General features: G+C 45.0%; 1 protein-coding gene across 1 annotated transcript in view; it reads left to right on the top strand.

The window, feature by feature from the left end:
- The window catches only part of med13a (mediator complex subunit 13a), a 66,587-nt gene that overhangs the window by 34,821 nt on the left and 14,751 nt on the right, over window positions 1–17,015 (top strand). Inside the window, exons 4-11 of the mRNA XM_088616392.1 lie at window positions 2,733–2,878; window positions 7,107–7,304; window positions 7,754–7,948; window positions 8,236–8,398; window positions 8,997–9,107; window positions 11,542–12,246; window positions 15,135–15,351; window positions 16,808–16,889. Of these exons, the coding sequence (XP_088472518.1) occupies window positions 2,733–2,878; window positions 7,107–7,304; window positions 7,754–7,948; window positions 8,236–8,398; window positions 8,997–9,107; window positions 11,542–12,246; window positions 15,135–15,351; window positions 16,808–16,889 (1,817 nt within the window). The remainder of the gene's footprint in view (window positions 1–2,732; window positions 2,879–7,106; window positions 7,305–7,753; window positions 7,949–8,235; window positions 8,399–8,996; window positions 9,108–11,541; window positions 12,247–15,134; window positions 15,352–16,807; window positions 16,890–17,015) is intronic.

Genomic DNA, 17,015 nt, shown 5'->3' on the forward strand with positions numbered 1-17,015 from the left:
CAGTCCATTAGCAGGTTGGATCATCTGTGTGGTGGAGGTGCCTTTGGTGTGGTTCCAAATGGGACTCATTTGCCTCATCCTGAGGGCATATACAGCGTCAAACTAACTAACCTTAGGCTCCGACAGAAGCAAGTGTCTGAAAGAACTGTCCCACATGCTTCGGCTGGCTGTTGAAATCTTCCTGATCCTTCTTCTGTGGAGCAAGAGGCCACATTCCTCTGCAAAGTCATGTTTGAGTTATTGATATCGGGGCCTGTTGCTACAGTGTGTTCTTGCCTACTGTGTGAGGTTCTGTTGTGTAGTGTTTCCCCTCGCTTACAGAGGGGGTATCATTTTTAATCGGTAAAATACAACTTTCATGCTAGTATTTTGTGATTGTAATTGAAAGGTGTAGTTTTTACACAAACTCTGCAGATGTCTATTGTACTTTGCATGTCCTGAAAAAACGGCACAAATAAGAATCCCAGTGTACATGTACATATGGCAAAAACTCCTCTCTCTCTTTTTACCTTAGCCATTCATTATCGTAATCATAAAGCATTCCCTTTTTTCCCAAGAGTCTCATGAAGTGGTCATTTTAGCAGAGAAACCTCAAAAATTTTGGCTCCGTTGAACTCTGATCCTGGACTTGGTTTTGAAGAATTTTCTATGAGTCTGTCAGCTGCCAAAAACACTTGTTTACAGAATTGAGTTTACATCTGCTGTTTGAGCTGTGCAGATCTTTTGTCCTTGGGGGACTTGTGTGTGTAAGGAGGGGGGTTTACAGTTTTAAGCTGGTCATGTGCCAACAAAACTTGTTGACATTCTCTTAAAAGGAAAACAAAGACCCCCCCCCCACACACACACACTAAAGAGGTGGCCAGAGAATCCATAACAGAAAAGATTACTGTTAATATTCCGTCTTTTGATGTGTTTGATATGTTGTGTTTACGTTCTGGAGTTTCCCCACAAGTTACCTGCTTTTGTTTGTAACTTGTTCTGTCTGACCTTAATGTTAAACTCAAAACCAGGAGCGATGTCTGCGCACTCTCAATGCAGGGCTGATTGGCTTCCGAGCTGTGGAAGAAAACGTACTCAAGGCAGTCGGCTTTGACAAACAGCCCCCAGCTTACAGTGGCTTTAACAAGCTCTGCATTCCCTGGAAGGAGGTTTTCCAAGAAGGCAGTTGTTCTCAATGAGCTGCCTTACAGCTAGTTTTGCCTTGTAGGAATGAAAGCAGAGTATGGGCACTGCTGTCTAAACACTTCACGTTTGCTTTCCAACCAATGCAGTTGTTTTGTTTGCCCTTATCTTCAGTTTCAGTGTCAGATCATTTAAAGAGACTATTCCACAGTGACATGTACCTGTCCTGCTGCAGAGACTGGTTTGCTACCATTATTTTGCTCTTGCTTTTCTTGTGTTTGTGCGTCTTCTTCTTAGTATAAAGTTGGAGTAAATTTTTTTTTAAAGAGTTTGGCTATATAAAACCACAGAATGTGCATTAGCTACCGTAGGGCTCAGATATTGTAAGCCAAATATAGGTAAAGCTTTCAAATGGCCTGTGAGCACATTTAATTTATAACGGACATGTGGTTTTGGAAAACTTCCGAAAAAGATCAGATTTCCTCCAGACTGCAGCCCCCTTTCCTTCGAGTATCCTGGTCGGTTTTTCAAAGCTTACCTCATTCCTACTAACTTTGAGCCAGACGGCACACCAAGGGAATGCTCCAAGGAATGATTCTGCCTTTTTTTTTTAGTCTAGGTAGAGTTCCTGCTCTGTACGCCTCTATATACGCCTGCCGTTGAGAGCAGTGAGAGTTCTGTCATTTGAAGTGATGGAGTGACTCTACGGTGTAGGCAGGGGTGTTTCTGCAGCTCTGTGTGCAACATCTTTGGATAGAGGCGCAGTTTTCTAACAGTGTATCTCACGCAGGAGTCTGGGTACGAGCGAGGCGCTTGTGGACGTCTGCTAAACACTAACCTTTGCTATTCATAGACGAGCTACATGCTTAGCTGAATCTGTTCTGTAATTAAATTCTACATCTTTATGGTATTTTCTTTCTGTATATTTGTTTAACGTATGGTTGATTTTAGGGAAAGGTGAGAACTTTGTTACGATGGACTCAGCTTGCCATGCTAAAACGTAAACAGTAACACAGAGGAACGCCGACACTTGCCTGAATTTTATTCTCTGGCTTAATACTCTGTACTGCAACTATGGATAAATATTCACCTCAAAGCTGTTGCAGAGCAGGAGTGCTGTTTTCTGTGCTTCTCCTGCTGGTCATGGCTGTGTCTGCTGTGGACACTGAACGCTTCAGATGAATCAGTATTCTCTTTCCAATTAGCGCTCTCGACAGAGCATTAACGAGGCTGGAGTTGAGGACTTGTTTATAAAGTGGACTTGTAGTCTTGTATTCTGATCATGGTTTACAAAGATTTATTCAAATCCCCTCCTGCACCTCAGTTTGTTTTATATGTGGTTTTTTATTTCCGTGCTTCTCCTAGTTTTTTTTGTGGAATTTTTTGAGATCCTCACTGCTGAGCCCCTTTGCTTGAGAGAGGAAGTTATAACAACACTGTAACCCTGGGGGATTTGCATGCCCTGATGACTGATTGCTTGCCGCTGTGTTTTTCTGTGTCTGTTTTGTCTTGGTGTGCGTTTTGTTTTAGTTTTTGAGGCTGGGACAAAAGGAATTGCTGCATCCTGAATGTAGAGGTTGACCCTGCCTGTTTGTGTGTTTCCTCCACAGCGAACACCTGTCCTGCGCCTTCACTTTCTTTCTGCACGGAGACAGCAACGTGTGCACCAGTGTGGAGATCAATCAGCACCAGCCCATCTACCACCTCAGCGAGGGCCACCTCACCCTGGCGCAGCAGTCCAACAGCCCCTTCCAAGGTCAGTCAGCTGGCGCCAAGACAAGCCGGATAACTCATGTGGCAGTTCGTCTTGGAGTTAATAACCGTGCCAGAAGGCAGCAGTATGGAAAAAGCTGTCCGTTCCCCATTTGTCCTACTTCATGCTTTTTAATGTGTGTATATATAATGTATAATGTAACAAGTAATGGGTTTATTCCATGCTGAAAACACAAGTGTTTTCTTTCTTCTACAAAAACAAAATACTCGACCCCTGAAACTCGGATGGGCACAGGAATGTGTCTGCATTGTGGTACTGAAAAAAATCCTTTGCAGATGAGTACAAGAAAAGTGAGAGCTAAGGGCTTTGGATGTTACAGGGTTTTCAGTGCATAGTACTCTAACAAAGCGTTTTATAAATCTGCCTTTTTCGTTTAGCTACAGCAGTCAGAAGTAGTTAAAACAACCAGACAGAGAGAATAAATTATGCAACAAATTAAATGCATGTAGATACCCATAATTTTAGATGAATGTCTGAAATGCAATGTAATGACTTTGTAATTTTGCTTTAGGAAAACAAGTGGTTATAGAAACGTCTCAAGCTGCGTTTTTTTTCTTCCCACTCTGTTTCATTCTCAACTAGGCTGCTGTGATTGTGATCTACTCTAGTATGGTTCGCACTGTGCCCCTTTCTTAAGAAAGCCGCATAGCCAAGTCACATCTCTGCAGGGATGCATTTGTGTGACTCGCACCAAACTTTCCTGCATCCGAATTCCTATATGAGTATTTGGGGTGGAAGCTCTTAGGACCTTTTCCAGCAATATTCTGGCTTATTACTTTTCACTGTTTGTGTTCTAGTTTAGGGGGTTGGCACTTTATAGATGCAATTGTTTTTTTTTGGTTTCCAGCTGTAGATAAATAGCCCAGTAACGAATCTCATTTCTCTGCGAAATGTATTTTTCCTGTAGGGCGAATGATGCCATTATCCTTCCCCTTTATTGTTGCTTATCGGTGATTGTATTCCACTTCAAATGTTTTCCTGCTCAGATCGTGCGCGTTGCCAGCCCTCGATAAATACTGCGCGAATAGGTCTCATGAAACTGTGCAGGGCAATGCTATGCATGTAAATAGTTTGTCTAAGCTGTTTTTTAGTATGAAGCAGTGTATCGATGTGTTGCTGGAACTGGAGGCTGAGACCCGAGTTAAATGGCTAGTAATGACTTGATTTTTAATGGCTATTTAGGTTAATGTTATAAACCTTTAAGACCAGAGTAGGACTGTCTGTTTTGCAGATCAGTAAAATCTATTGGCTGAAAGGCAGACCTCCCACAACGGATTAAAGAAGTATCTATGGCACATGTTCATGGTGACATACAGTGCACGGTCACAGTATATAAAGTGGTCGCAATGATATTGTGCGTGCAGGTGTGCTTTTTGGCAGTTGTTTCTTGGCTGTGCTTCCAGATGTATCTAAAAAAGATCAGCAAGGAAAATCACAGAGCAGTAAATTAGATCACATTGCTTGAATGTCATCACATCCTTCTCTGTATGAAAAAAGTGAAAAATATTCCTGTTTAAAGATGTGAATGCTAGTGTAGATAAGACAGTCGTGTGTGGGTTATGCTTTTCCTAAATCTTTTTTTTATAGCGCTTTTCAAAAATCAGCCTAAAAATAGCACATTAGAGCACCAACTATAACCATTATGTTAAAATGTTCACACAGCAACCCTATCAGATAAATACAGTAAATACCAGGAAGGTCTGTTTCTGTGCCCTAGGGATGACTGGCTTAAAAGCAAGCAAGAAAAAAAAATTGGTCTCATGATTGTAAAGACCATTTTTGGTATGCCTTGTGTGGTGTAAGTTATGAGGCATATAGCTCTTTTTTTCTGGAAATGACCCCATAAAACGCAGTGCAGATGTAATGAACTCATAGCTCATTTAGCCTGTCGTTTGTATTTGATATGCTGTGTAGAGCTGAATTTCCATATTTGCATTGCATGAATTTGATTGTTGCCTGGCTTGGTGTTTTGAAAAGCAATTGCACAAGATAAAATGATTCCTGCCTTTAATTAATGTTAATGTGATTGCGCCAACCATTTATTGGAATGTGGTCTGCTTATGGCATAGCTGTGCTTAGCAATGCAAATGACAGACCCCACAGGTGGTGAATACTGGGGTACTCTCCTGTTCATCAGTTTTGTTATGTTCAGCATTTTTAAATGATTGGTTTAATACAGATCTAGAATGTGTTAAGGTAATGTACTTTGAGAAGGTTGCCAGCATGGTGTATTTAACAATTTCTCCTTTGACTTCTTGTCTTTGTTTGCCTAAGAGAACTGACCTTGACCTAGCATGTAGGAGAGTGCTTTGCTTTAGTGACAAAGAAGTAGAAACATACAGGATTATAATGGCGTTTGCTGAGAACTGAAGGCAGGAAAAAGAAAACGGGCCTGTTCTCCAGCCTGTTTTATTAGTGGTCTATAGCCGCAGTGATCTCATCACGCTGGGGTCTTGAATGGTTCTGACAAGTAAACAGCAGCAGCATGGCTGGGCACATTGTTCCCCTCATCCCTTGCTCTGTAGAGAACGGCTCAGGTTTGCTGTCCGGTCCTGCTGTGTCTGTTGAGCCTGAGGTAGCTGGGGCTTAGTTAATCCCCCTTTCAAAAACCTTGGGTAAATCTTCCCGAAGAATTATTTGTCCTAGCAGGAAGAAACCTTTAGCATTTTCTGAGCATGTGAATAACACAGAGCAGCCTTTCCACTTTTGCTTTCCTGTGACCACACAGTGGAGTTTACAAGCCTTGAGAATAAAAAGGAAGGCGGTGAAGAGCTGGCAATACCACACCTAAACAGTTGCATGAGTGGGTTGCTGTGTTTTAAGTCGTCCCTTTTTGTGATAGTTGAAGGGCCCCTGATAGGCACAAAAACAACTTTCTTCAGGTATCTTCTCCACTTTGTTTTTGTGCTCGACATTTTTTCATCTTCTGTTTCTGTAGTGAGAGGTTGCAGTGAGAATTGTAACAACCGACCACATTGTATGACTGGGCCAGTTAAAACTTAGTATAGCACATGAGCATGGCTGTACTTTTATATGCACTATATATATATATGATCACTCAGATACAGACTCATCTTTAGTTGTGTGTCTATATTATTATTTCTGTTTCTAGAGATCCCAGCCCCCAGCTGTAGCTGTAGTGTTGTGAATCAAAGCAAGAGGATCAGTAGCTTCTCTCCCAAATGCATTCCCTTCATTTTTACCACACCAGATATCCAATTTAAAAAAAAAAACACTTCATAGATTCCAAGTGAATTATTTCTCCCTATTTTAAAACTGACAACATAATCCTGGTGGATGCTCAGTGTATTGTGCTTGAGCTGGTAATAGATGAGCAATAAGAAAATTAACTTTCTTCTGGCTTAAGGTCTGGGGTCTTGTCAGGATGATGGTGATTTGTGCACGGTAACTCCTTTATCCCTGGGGGATTCTTTTAACAGGGAATACCGTACAATACAGGGATCATTTACAGGCAGACAGAGCTTTCCGCTTTTCTTAGCTGGCGTACCCCCTAGGAATGAGGAAAATGAAAGAAGAATATGGTGCTTTGATTCTCTCCTTATTTTTATGAATCTTAGCCTGGAAGCTCAGACACAGCATGTTAAACAGAGCCATGAAGACTAATGCTGATTTTCTAGGTTCGTTTTTGGTCAGCCCACAGAGGGGTTATAGATCAATAACATAGGCTAGGAATTGGGCTTTAGCATTGTAATAGCAGCGACAGATAGGTGTGGAGGCCTCTTACAGAGCCGGAGGAAAACAATCCCTATGATTAATTTTTTTTTAATCACATCCCTTTTGAATGCCCTGCAGTGATCTGTGTTCTGCGGAGGTCTGCAGTGTTATTTCCTGTGATCAGACTGTTTTCTATAAGTGTTTCAGAAGGCTGTTTAATTTAAAGGTCAATGGTAGTTAGAAGCACATTCCTAAAACGTAAATCTCAGAAAGCTTTTGGTATGCTCTCATCTGGACAGTCCTATTTTAAGTCTTGGTAATTCCTGCCATCCCATCTTTTTTTTTTTGTGATGTCTTGTAAGATCTGCATACTGTACTTCACTCCTGCAAAGCCCACCAAAGAAATGTATGCTGATTGAGGCCAGAGCTGAGGGCGACACCGCTGGGGGGGGTTGAACTGTGGCAGTGGCTGTTGCCTTATCTTCGTGTCTGCTGACGTTTGTTTTTTTTTTATGTGTGTTGCTCTGGTTTCCAGTAATTCTGAGTCCGTTTGGTTTGAATGGGACCCTGACTGGCCAGTCGTTCAAGCTGTCGGACCCCCCCACTCAGAAGCTGATCGAGGAATGGAAGCAGTTCTACCCCATCAGCCCCAGTTCCAAGGAGAGCTCCGAGGACAAACCGGATGACATGGACTGGGAGGACGACTCCCTGGCGGCGGTGGAAGTCCTCGTGGGTAAGAGACGGGCTAGGTGTGGGCGACGTGGCCAGCAGGTCTCCCTGTGCTTGTAATGATCCCCAGAACGTATGATTTGCAGCACATTTTTGTCATTTCCCTGCATGTTTTTGCATAGATCAACTGTTAAAAACCTACCTGAGTCATTCTCTGTAACTGTTCATTTTAAATCCTGACAAATGTTTTACACAGATGATTACTGTTGGTCAAGGAGATGGACCAGTTTTTAATCTAAGAGATGTTAATAGAGGGCCATTAAGGGGAGGTCGGTATGTTTTAGTACCACTAATGCAATAAGAAGGCAAAGGTATCCAAGACCATTTTAATGATTTATCTCTGTAACTTGTTCATACATGGTTGACTGTGAGTGGGCAAAGAATATTTGATTTATTTGACTGCAGTTGTGCTTGAGCTGAAGATGCTGAAACCCACATTTTCTTCTGTTGCAGCTGGAGTTAGAATGGTCTACCCTGCCTGTCTAGTGTTGGTTCCTCAGTCAGACATCCCTGCCGTGACCCCTGTGGGGTCCTCCCACTGCACAGCTGTCTATTCGGGTGTCCACCAAGTGCCTGCTTCCACACGAGACCCCGCAATCTCGTCTGTGACCCTCACTCCACCCACCTCTCCCGAGGAAGCCCAGACAAGTAGGCCTTTCTTCACTAACTGTTCCAGCTGTCATAGAGTTTACTTTCCAGGTAGCTGACCATTATCGACAGTGTAACAGAATAGTGATGCTCCAGTAGGCAGACTGGGCAGACTGGTCAGACAGGTTTTTTCCTGAAAATTCTTATTGAAGCTCAGATTTCTCTTCTCTCTGCACAGGAGGTTTACTTCAAATACTACACGTTGCCTGAGATAGGGGCACCCCTATGGATGGTGCTGTTGCTGTATCAATTTCCCATTTTTTACACGTTTTTTTTTAATCTTGCAGTGGATTCCCAGTCAGCCCAGAAGTGGGTGAAGTTTTCCTCCGTTTCCGATGGCTTCAGCACGGACAGCACCAGTCACCATGGTGGCAAAATCCCACGCAAGCTGGCCAGCCAGGTGGTGGACAGGGTGTGGCAGGAGTGCAATATCAACCGAGCTCAGAACAAGTACGTTACAGACTCGCTGCCCTCTTATTCTCTGTGGTTTCCATGACACCATTATGTAATTCCTAGGGGAAACATTCCTCCCTCAAAGTTTTTTTTTAGAAGTTTGAAATCTCCTCCCATTATTTGAAACTGTGCTCATGGCTAGACCACCTTTACTGCATGGGCAGGAATGAGGGTCCACCCAACAGAAACATTCATCTTTTGACATGGTGCAAACTCTCCATGCCTTACCAGGAGAATTGGCACCAGCTGGAGAAGCAGTTCTCCTCTCATTGACTTGAAACGTACAGGAACATTGCTAGTTACTGGAATTGCATTTTGCCCAGAACTGAGACACCTGTGGCTGACTAATTCCCATCACAGTGCCAATTGTGTGTCCATTTGGGAAATCCCATTCATAGCTGGCTCTTGACGTGGATCGGTTTCAAACCAATAACATCTGCGTCAGAGGGAATCCCCTGCGCTTTGACTGAGCACAGTTCCTGAAGGAGCCCAGTGGTCTGCTCTTAATGGCTTCAGGTGGCTATCGTAAAGATAATAATTGGTAATTGATAAAGATGGTAATTCGTCCGGACTGATCATTTTCATTATGTTTCAGGCGGAAATTCTCTGCCACTACAAATGGTACCTGTGAAGAAGAATCGACTGACAAAGCTGGATCCTGGGATTTTGTTGACCCAACACAGAGGTCAAACTGCAACTGTTCAAGGTATGACTCAGAGCAGAGGAGCCTTGTGAAATGTGAAAATGATCGAATTAAGCACAGGTGGTGCATGTGTGTTGTCCCGTAAACCTTGGTAAAGAAATAAGTTAGTGTTTAAAGTCATGTTGAGAAGTTGGCCGACTTGAAGCTTTTCTTGAGAATCATTGCTGTTTCGACGTGGTGTCGATGGTGGCATGCAGCTTGGCGCTCGTCTCAAAAGTAGCAGGTTAGAGCCGACGTCTTCTCGATTTCGTGTGTTGTACCTCTCGTTTCTCAGAAGTGCCATTTGTGCCAGGCTGGTGTGGGTGAAGCTTGGGGAGAGTGAGGCACTGTGGAATGAGGAACTTTCTGAAAGAAAAACGGCGGCGGTGACAAACAGTGGTGTAGACTGGAATGTTTTGTGGCAGGCTCAGCAGATTTGCGCTGCCGCGATGCAGAATCGAGTGCAGTTGCTCTGGAGTGTGCGACATGCGTTGCTGCTGACTGACAACTTGAGAGACATGAGAATGTGGAAGCGTTCCACATTCAGTGCACAGGCAATCTGCCAGCTGGGCTGTGCCATTAAACCTCTCCAGGCATATACTCAACAGCTTTGGTAGGGGAATGTATATTGGGTACAGCTATGAGCTGAAGATAGGGCAGTACACTGGCTGTTTAATGGGGATGGCTCAAATAATTCTCCCTGTCTTTTGATTCATTGGGACATTGTAGGGTTAGCCCTGGGAAAGGCCCTCACTTTCTCCCATCTTACACTGTTTCACTTGCATTAAAGCAGTTTCTTAAAGCAGACGGTCATGTACATTGTATTAGTCACTGGAGTGTAGACTGAGAATCATACATCGGGAAGTAAAACAAAAGTCAGGCTTTGATATACCACATTAAATAAGTTAATGCATACAAAGTACCTTTACTCTATGCATGTGCATCCTCAAGTTAGATTTGGGAAAAAAACTGATTTTCTCTTCTGCTTCAAAAAAAGGTGCGAGAGTTTTATGTCCACGTTTTGTAAAAACTGTGCTCTTTTTCCCTGGGGCAAACTCTTTTGTTCATTGTCAACAGGGATCTCAAATTATATAGTTAAATTGAAAAGGGATCCCTTTACAAAAGCCTCCAATTAAAATAGAGGCTGAAGCCTGCCTCTCACATGTGACTGTACCTGCTGTTCCCCCTTGTAGGACCCTGGTAAAAGAGCTATTTGCTCACTCCCATTCTGCCACAGATAGGCAGCTGATTGCTTCCTAATCCACTGAAGTAGTTAGCAGGACAAAAGTCTTCTGCGTCTAAGCAGGGGGAGCTTAGCTTGTAACCCTTTCACACACTGTGGCTGAGCATCAGGATTTACACACATTTGCTCAACTAAAAAAATTGCCTCGAGACTAATATAATAAGCGAGATGTATGGATTCTTGACATAACGGCTGCTTTCTATGTGTGTTACATGGTTATTTCAACATCTTAACAGAATCATGAATGGAGAGGGATAAAGAATTATTTGGAATTTTGCCCCTTGATACCGATTTTTTTCAGCAAAGACAGTTTCCATAAAATCCGTGCCTTAGCTAGCAGATTGGTTTGTCATTATGAAGCCATTTTTTCACTCCATGAACCCCACCGTCTCTGCTGCTTTACACTGGTGCCTTATGAGCAACTGTGAGGGGCCGATTTAATTCTTTGATTCTATTAAATCAGCAGGGAATGCATTGAAATTTCACAACAGTGAAGATGAATGTGAACAAAGAAACAGCCCTTTATTTTCTAGAGATTTATAAAGGAATTTGAAAAGACCTTACTGTGTGGTTTATATCATTGGTAGGGTGGGCTTCCTGTACAGGTTGAAAGCCATAATGGGACTCTGGGATCAGTTTGGCATTGGAACATTACTGTACAGAGGACCAGAAACAGAGTGGCAAGGACTGTTTTGCAGGGCTTAAGGAGAGATTTGTGGACTGTATGAGCAGGAGACCCAGGGGTGATAAATATATTAAAATAAGCAGTAAACGTTTTTCACAATTGGTACATCGTCCATCTAATGCAGATCATGAGGATTCGGCTGTTTGAGGTTGTCTAGGTGTGTGGCTCAATGATTAAAGGATTAACATCTGCATTCCTGAAGATTGCCAAAAGGCCATACACATGACCAGAGTTTTTTTGCACTGTATCCCAAAAATATTTGAAGCACTCTCCCACAGAACTTGGGAGAAAAAAGTTGGTGCAGTTGACAAAGGAAAACAGGCTGCTGGCTCAGTGAAATTTCCCAACACAGCACCACACACTGACTGAGACCTGCCCACAGGAGCAGCAGTTTCCAATGGCCACAGTATGACCAGTTCTTGGACTGTTAGTGTTGCCATACGGCGCCTGACATGGGGAACGTTTCTAGAGAAGAATAATGCTTTTGAGATGGGGAGTGTAAGAAAAATTCATGTCTTTGTTTCCCTCAGGCATAAAAACTTGAAGCAGAGAGCTGGCAGTACCCCAGGACAGCCGCAGGCAGCTGGCCAGCCCCCCCAGCCTCCCCCCAAGCACAAGGCGGTGGAGAAACCCGAGAAGGGCGAGAAGCAGCAGAAGAGGCCTCTCACCCCCTTCCACCACCGCACCTCTATCTGCGAGGACGTGTCCATGGAGCCCGACGCCACCGGCCAGCGGCTGGGCATGAGGGCGCAGGACGGGCCGGGCCGCTTCTCCGGCCTGCGGCCCGCCGACGTGGTCGCCGCCGCCAAGACCCCCCAGCTCCACGGCCCCCCCGAGATCGCCGGCTCGCCCCCTCCCCCGCCGCTGAGCCCTCACCCCTGCGAGCGGGGCGAGGAAGGGGGCGAGCCCCTGAAGAACCCCGCCACCCCGCACAGCCAACACTTCTACCAGCCCGCCCCCGAGCCCTGCCTGGTCCCCCAGAAACCTGCCGAGGACCCCCGCCTGGACCCCCTGGCCCAGCCCTTCCCCCCGGCCTACTCCGAGGCGATGGAGCCCACTGTGTACGTCGGGGCGGCTGTCAGCCCCGACGAGGATAATGCCCACGCTCCCTGGAAGTTCTTCATCCTGCCGAGGAAGAAGGACTCGGATTTCGCGCCACCCCAGCTACCCGGAGACAAGCTGCGGGACGACCTGCCAGGAACGGGAAGTCAGGAGAGCGTCGTGTCGGTCACAGAGTGAGTACACTGCCCTTCCACAGCTCGACCAGCCCCCCACAACCCCCCATTCCCCTCCCGGCCGGCAGCTTCAGCAGCACCTGGAGCACAAGGGGCAGCAGGGCAGTATGGTTCTCAGATGCCTGCAAAGAGGCGGTGCAGTTATTCATTTGTCAGATTTGTTTCTGTTGGATCCGGGATGGATTGTTTTGTAGTCTTGTTAAATATTAAAATGTCATGCCGCCCCTAATTCTGCAGTCACCATGGGTAGTGGCGTGCGGACAGGCAAAACATGAGTGACCATGGTTGTTCAAATTTCACTGATGTGATTTAACAAGGTCAGTTGTTTTATTCCTGCGGCTTCAGGAATGGATGTAGAGGTTTCACCCTGTTACTACTGTTTCCATATTGTTAATCGGACTCATCAGTGCAGATTAAACATGAGTATAGCCCATGAGTGGCACTGAGTAACTTAAGACAAGGTTTCAGCCCCTGGAGTCCAGCCCCTGATTTCAAGAGAGAGCACCCCAGAGAGAAGGCTATGGGGTACAGTTTGTTGTTCGCTGTATTCTGGGGAGTGCTTAGCATGCATGGCACCTTGTTCTAAAGTGTATCCCAGCATGTTGTAGCGGCGTTTCAACAAGCTGGCGATGAAATCCAGGTAATTTGGTTGTTTTGGAAAATGGTGGCAGCCCAGGTGCTTCGGAAAAATCTTCGATTCTTCCGATTGGAATTACTGAAGGGTTATGTAGTTTTTCCAGGACCTAACTGGGCTGTTCTAATATGCGCTAATCCTTTGGCTGGCATTTTGAAAGCCCTTTAATCCTCGGAAGGGCTGCCCTGCATTTCCTTTGAACGTGAATCCCAGAGTGCAGCTTGCAGGGAATTTCTTCCTGGTGTCCATACAGCCTCCTCGTTGGGGTACACCTCACAGAAACAGGAAAAACCCGTGTCCGCATTGATCCCCGAGACTCTTTGAGGGTGTTTGGCCAAAACAGTGGGGCATCTCAGGCTGTCGTGTGAAGAACATTTACATTTTTTGGAAAGCACCATTCATTATTTCTGAGATGGGCCGGTATCCCATCCAGGATGTATGCTACCTTGAGCCCTTAGCTAGCCGGGACCGGCTCCCTCGCGACCCTGAATTGGGTTATGCGATTAAATGGATGTTTATTTTTTTTTCACCCTCAGTTTCACTATGAAACACAAAGCTGAATTCCTTTTTTAAAAATACCATCCACATTCTTAAACCTGTTTACAGAAATGGACAGCTGGTAGGCGTCTTTCTGACATAAAGAAATGCTCAAATTTCAACGTGGGTCTTAAAGCAGACGCAAGACACTGAATTTGGTTGTGATGTGCCACAAGATAAGATGTGATCGCATTGATTATGAGGCTGCTCCAAAGTTTGTACTTGTCGGAGCTGTCTGCCATTTGTCATACAGAGGCCCACAGTGCCTACAGCTGTGCTGGCATCAGTGGCAGGATTTGTGTTGCTCGAACAGGACGGCACGCTTGCCAAGTGTAGGATGCCCTGGCTGAATCAAGCCTCCCGAGACTGGGAGTCCCTGATCATACTCTGTAATGATAAAGCCCAGACTCAAACCACAACCTGAACTGCAGCTACAGACCCACACTAAAAATAAAAATACCTTTACCAGTCAACTGTCGAGTTATGTAGGAGCCCCTTTTTTTTTCTGAATTTCCTGAAAGAGCAGACTAATGGAAATGTTTCCACACAGGAATTTCCCGATAAATGCTTGCATTTTGCAGAGCACAGCCTGTTCTAGTATTTAGCTCACAAGTATAATCATCTGCCTTCTGCAGGCTGCAGCACACAATTGTAACTGGATGTGCAGAAGAATGTTAGAAATGTGAATGCCTTTGTGCCTAGGGGCAAAATCGTGTTTAAAAAAGAGCAGATTGAAATCAATACTGTCGCCATCAAGGGAAATGGACCGCAAGTGTGATTTTTTAAAAAATATATGAAAAATACACATGTAAGACATTAAAAAGAGATTGTTTCCTAAATTTTAACTCATTACCTGGGCAGTCTGCTGCTCATTTTACAGTTGGCACTTTAAGAAATCCATGGATTGTGAAATGTTGTCCCCACACGGCCTCTTAAATTTCCTTTTGCGATTAATATATTTTATTATTTTACATTTACTCTTTACTGAAGCATAAAGTTTGACTATTTCAGTCACTTAAGAATTCAAGGATCTCTTTTGGTTCCTCTCAGGAATGTGCTGTTAGATTATTTGTGGAAAAAAACATTTTCTTATGTTTCATAAGCTGAGAAATCTGTAACCCTGTGTATGTTTTTAAAAAATACATTTGGGAGTTTGTTCTGTTGATCTGAATGCTTTTGAAATAGGGTGCATCCCAGCAGTATTTTTCTAGACAGATTGTGTCCTGTGGATTTTAAAGAAGGAAAAGAGATTGCCGGCATCCTGTATTCATAATTTTGCAGTGCCTCCGTTCCCTGTATTTCACCCAAAGGGCACATTTTCCAGCCATTCCAGATTTGAAACAAGTTTGCAATCAAGCCTTCTGGAATAATAAGCAAAATACTCACCAAAGTGATAAATGTGGCAGATTGCTTGCAGAATGGGGGGCTGAATTTAAACTGAAGCCCTCGTGTATAATTTGCCTCTGAGATATGAAAAGCCACTTTTTGTCCACGGTCAAATGTATTTGTTGCTGTGAGGTTTGCCTCTTAACGATATTGTACCTTTTTAATACAAAGAGGCATAGGGTTTTGGATTGCTTTTCCCTAATCGGAGACCTAGTGAAAGGCGGTGTGTGTCCGTCGTGTTAAAAAGTAGGACGTGAGGCGTCCGTGCTCCGGGTCTTCCCGGCCTCCTGTGTCCCTGGCGATGACGCCGCCTTGCCGTGTGGGTTTGCAGGTTGATGGCCACCTCCAAGAACCCCCTGAAAGTGTCGGAAGGGCTGGTGCAGATGTACATCCAGAGGAGGACCCAGTACCTGTCGGCCGCCATCTCCGACTCCGACCACGAGCCCGAGCTGGACCCCTACGCCTTCGTGGACGGGGACGTGGAGTTCTCCTTCCGGGACAAGAAGGACAAGCAGGGCGGGGAGAGGGAGGCCGGCAAGAAACACAAGGTGCGTGAGCGTCTGCCAGCGCCTGGCGCGCCCGGGGGAAGCCCGCTCGGACAAGGCCATTGTCAGTTTCCTGCAACCCGTTTTTATCTTTCTTTCCATTTCGCCGTTTGAAACGCAGGATTTATTTTTAACCCTGTTCCTCCTTTTGCTTTGAAGTGTGAACCTTTTTTTTCCCCCTTCCCTTCCCTGGGTAAAAATGTGAAATCTTCCTAAGACCTGGAGGCTGCCGGTTTGAAACAGTAGGGGGAACTGCCCCTTTTCTGAAAGCAGTGCAAAACGGGATCAAAACTAATTGTAAATTTCCATTTTCAGAGCTTGGCGGGCAGAACTGGCTTGCTTGTAAATAACAGTAGTGCCAGTCCTCAGCAGTGCTAGAATTGCTGAATTAGCCCTGAAATAAAATGATACCTCATGCCTTGAAGTGTTCCCTTTGAATTGCACTCACTTCAGTCTCCTCTTTATAGCTTCTGGTTTTACCACGCGGCTCCTCTTGGCTGTGCAGCTCAGTTTCTTCTGAGCAGATGCCCAGGACTGTGCGGGAGTCGGTTGTGCTCTCACGCAGTGCATCCCCAGAGCAGAATGCTGAGTTTTGAGTTTTTGTGTTTACAGGAGAACCAGCACAGTCTATTCATAGCTTCTCTGCCAGCTCCAGTTACACTCTGCGCTGCAGTGTGACAGTCCTTTGGTCAGGGCAATTGTTGAGCTTTCCTGCAAATTGGCCTCATTTCCTTTGAGATATTTATCGAGAGGATTTGTGGAAACGGGCTCGGAACATGCACACTTCACAAGTGACCCATGCCTGGAAACAATGCTTTCATTTAGCGTGCGTGTTCTGAGGGTGGGGAGGGCTGCTTAAGACTGCCTGGAAAAATACACGAGCCCCAGCGGAATTACAGTTGCTAATTAAACATTTGGACATAGTGTTGTTTGCTGAGCTCAAAATTAGACACTTATGCGCAAGAGAGAATCCTTTGCACAAATTAACCTCTGCAAAACAGTGATTTTGTTGCAACTAAAGTACTGTTCCATAACACTGTCCTAAAGTCATAAATCCTGATAATTCAATTGAAAGCATATTGTGTATAACTGTTAGTTGCCAGTAGCAACTTTATTTTACCACGAAAGAATGAGGTTTCACAAATAGGTTTAGTTATCAGTGTGGAAATGAACCCTCTACTTTATCTGCCAGTATTTTTAATATATCTTCTATTACATAACTCTCTACACAGAAGTATATTCTGGGCAAAATAAAAAAAGTGAAAAGTAAAAGTGATCCCTTAAACCTGACTGCTCCCGCATCAGCTTTTAAACTCCCAGCGGTTGAGAGCCGTTCTCCCAGCCTGCGTTTCTGCGGGCGGAGTGAGGCGGTGCGTGGCGAGTGTGTCCCAGCGGGCGGCGAGGGCCTGCGGCGTGTGCGGACGGCGTGCTGATCTGCCTGTCCCCGCTTGTGTTGCAGGCGGACGACGGCTCCAACGGCGGCCCGGTCCCCGCGGAGGGAGAGGACGCCATGTCGCTGTTTAGCCCCTCTGCCAAGACAGGTGAGGGGAGGAGGCAGGAGGCGCTGGGCAGGGTGCCATCTCTGAGCGGGTGAAGCCCTTGAAACACCGGAGGAGTTTCTGATCGACAAAGAGCCGTGAATACATGCAGATGTGTTTATTTTCCCC

The sequence above is a fragment of the Lepisosteus platostomus genome, chromosome 22, assembly GCF_059453375.1.
Source record: "Lepisosteus platostomus isolate fLepPlt1 chromosome 22, fLepPlt1.hap1, whole genome shotgun sequence".
Lineage (NCBI taxonomy): Eukaryota > Metazoa > Chordata > Actinopteri > Semionotiformes > Lepisosteidae > Lepisosteus > Lepisosteus platostomus.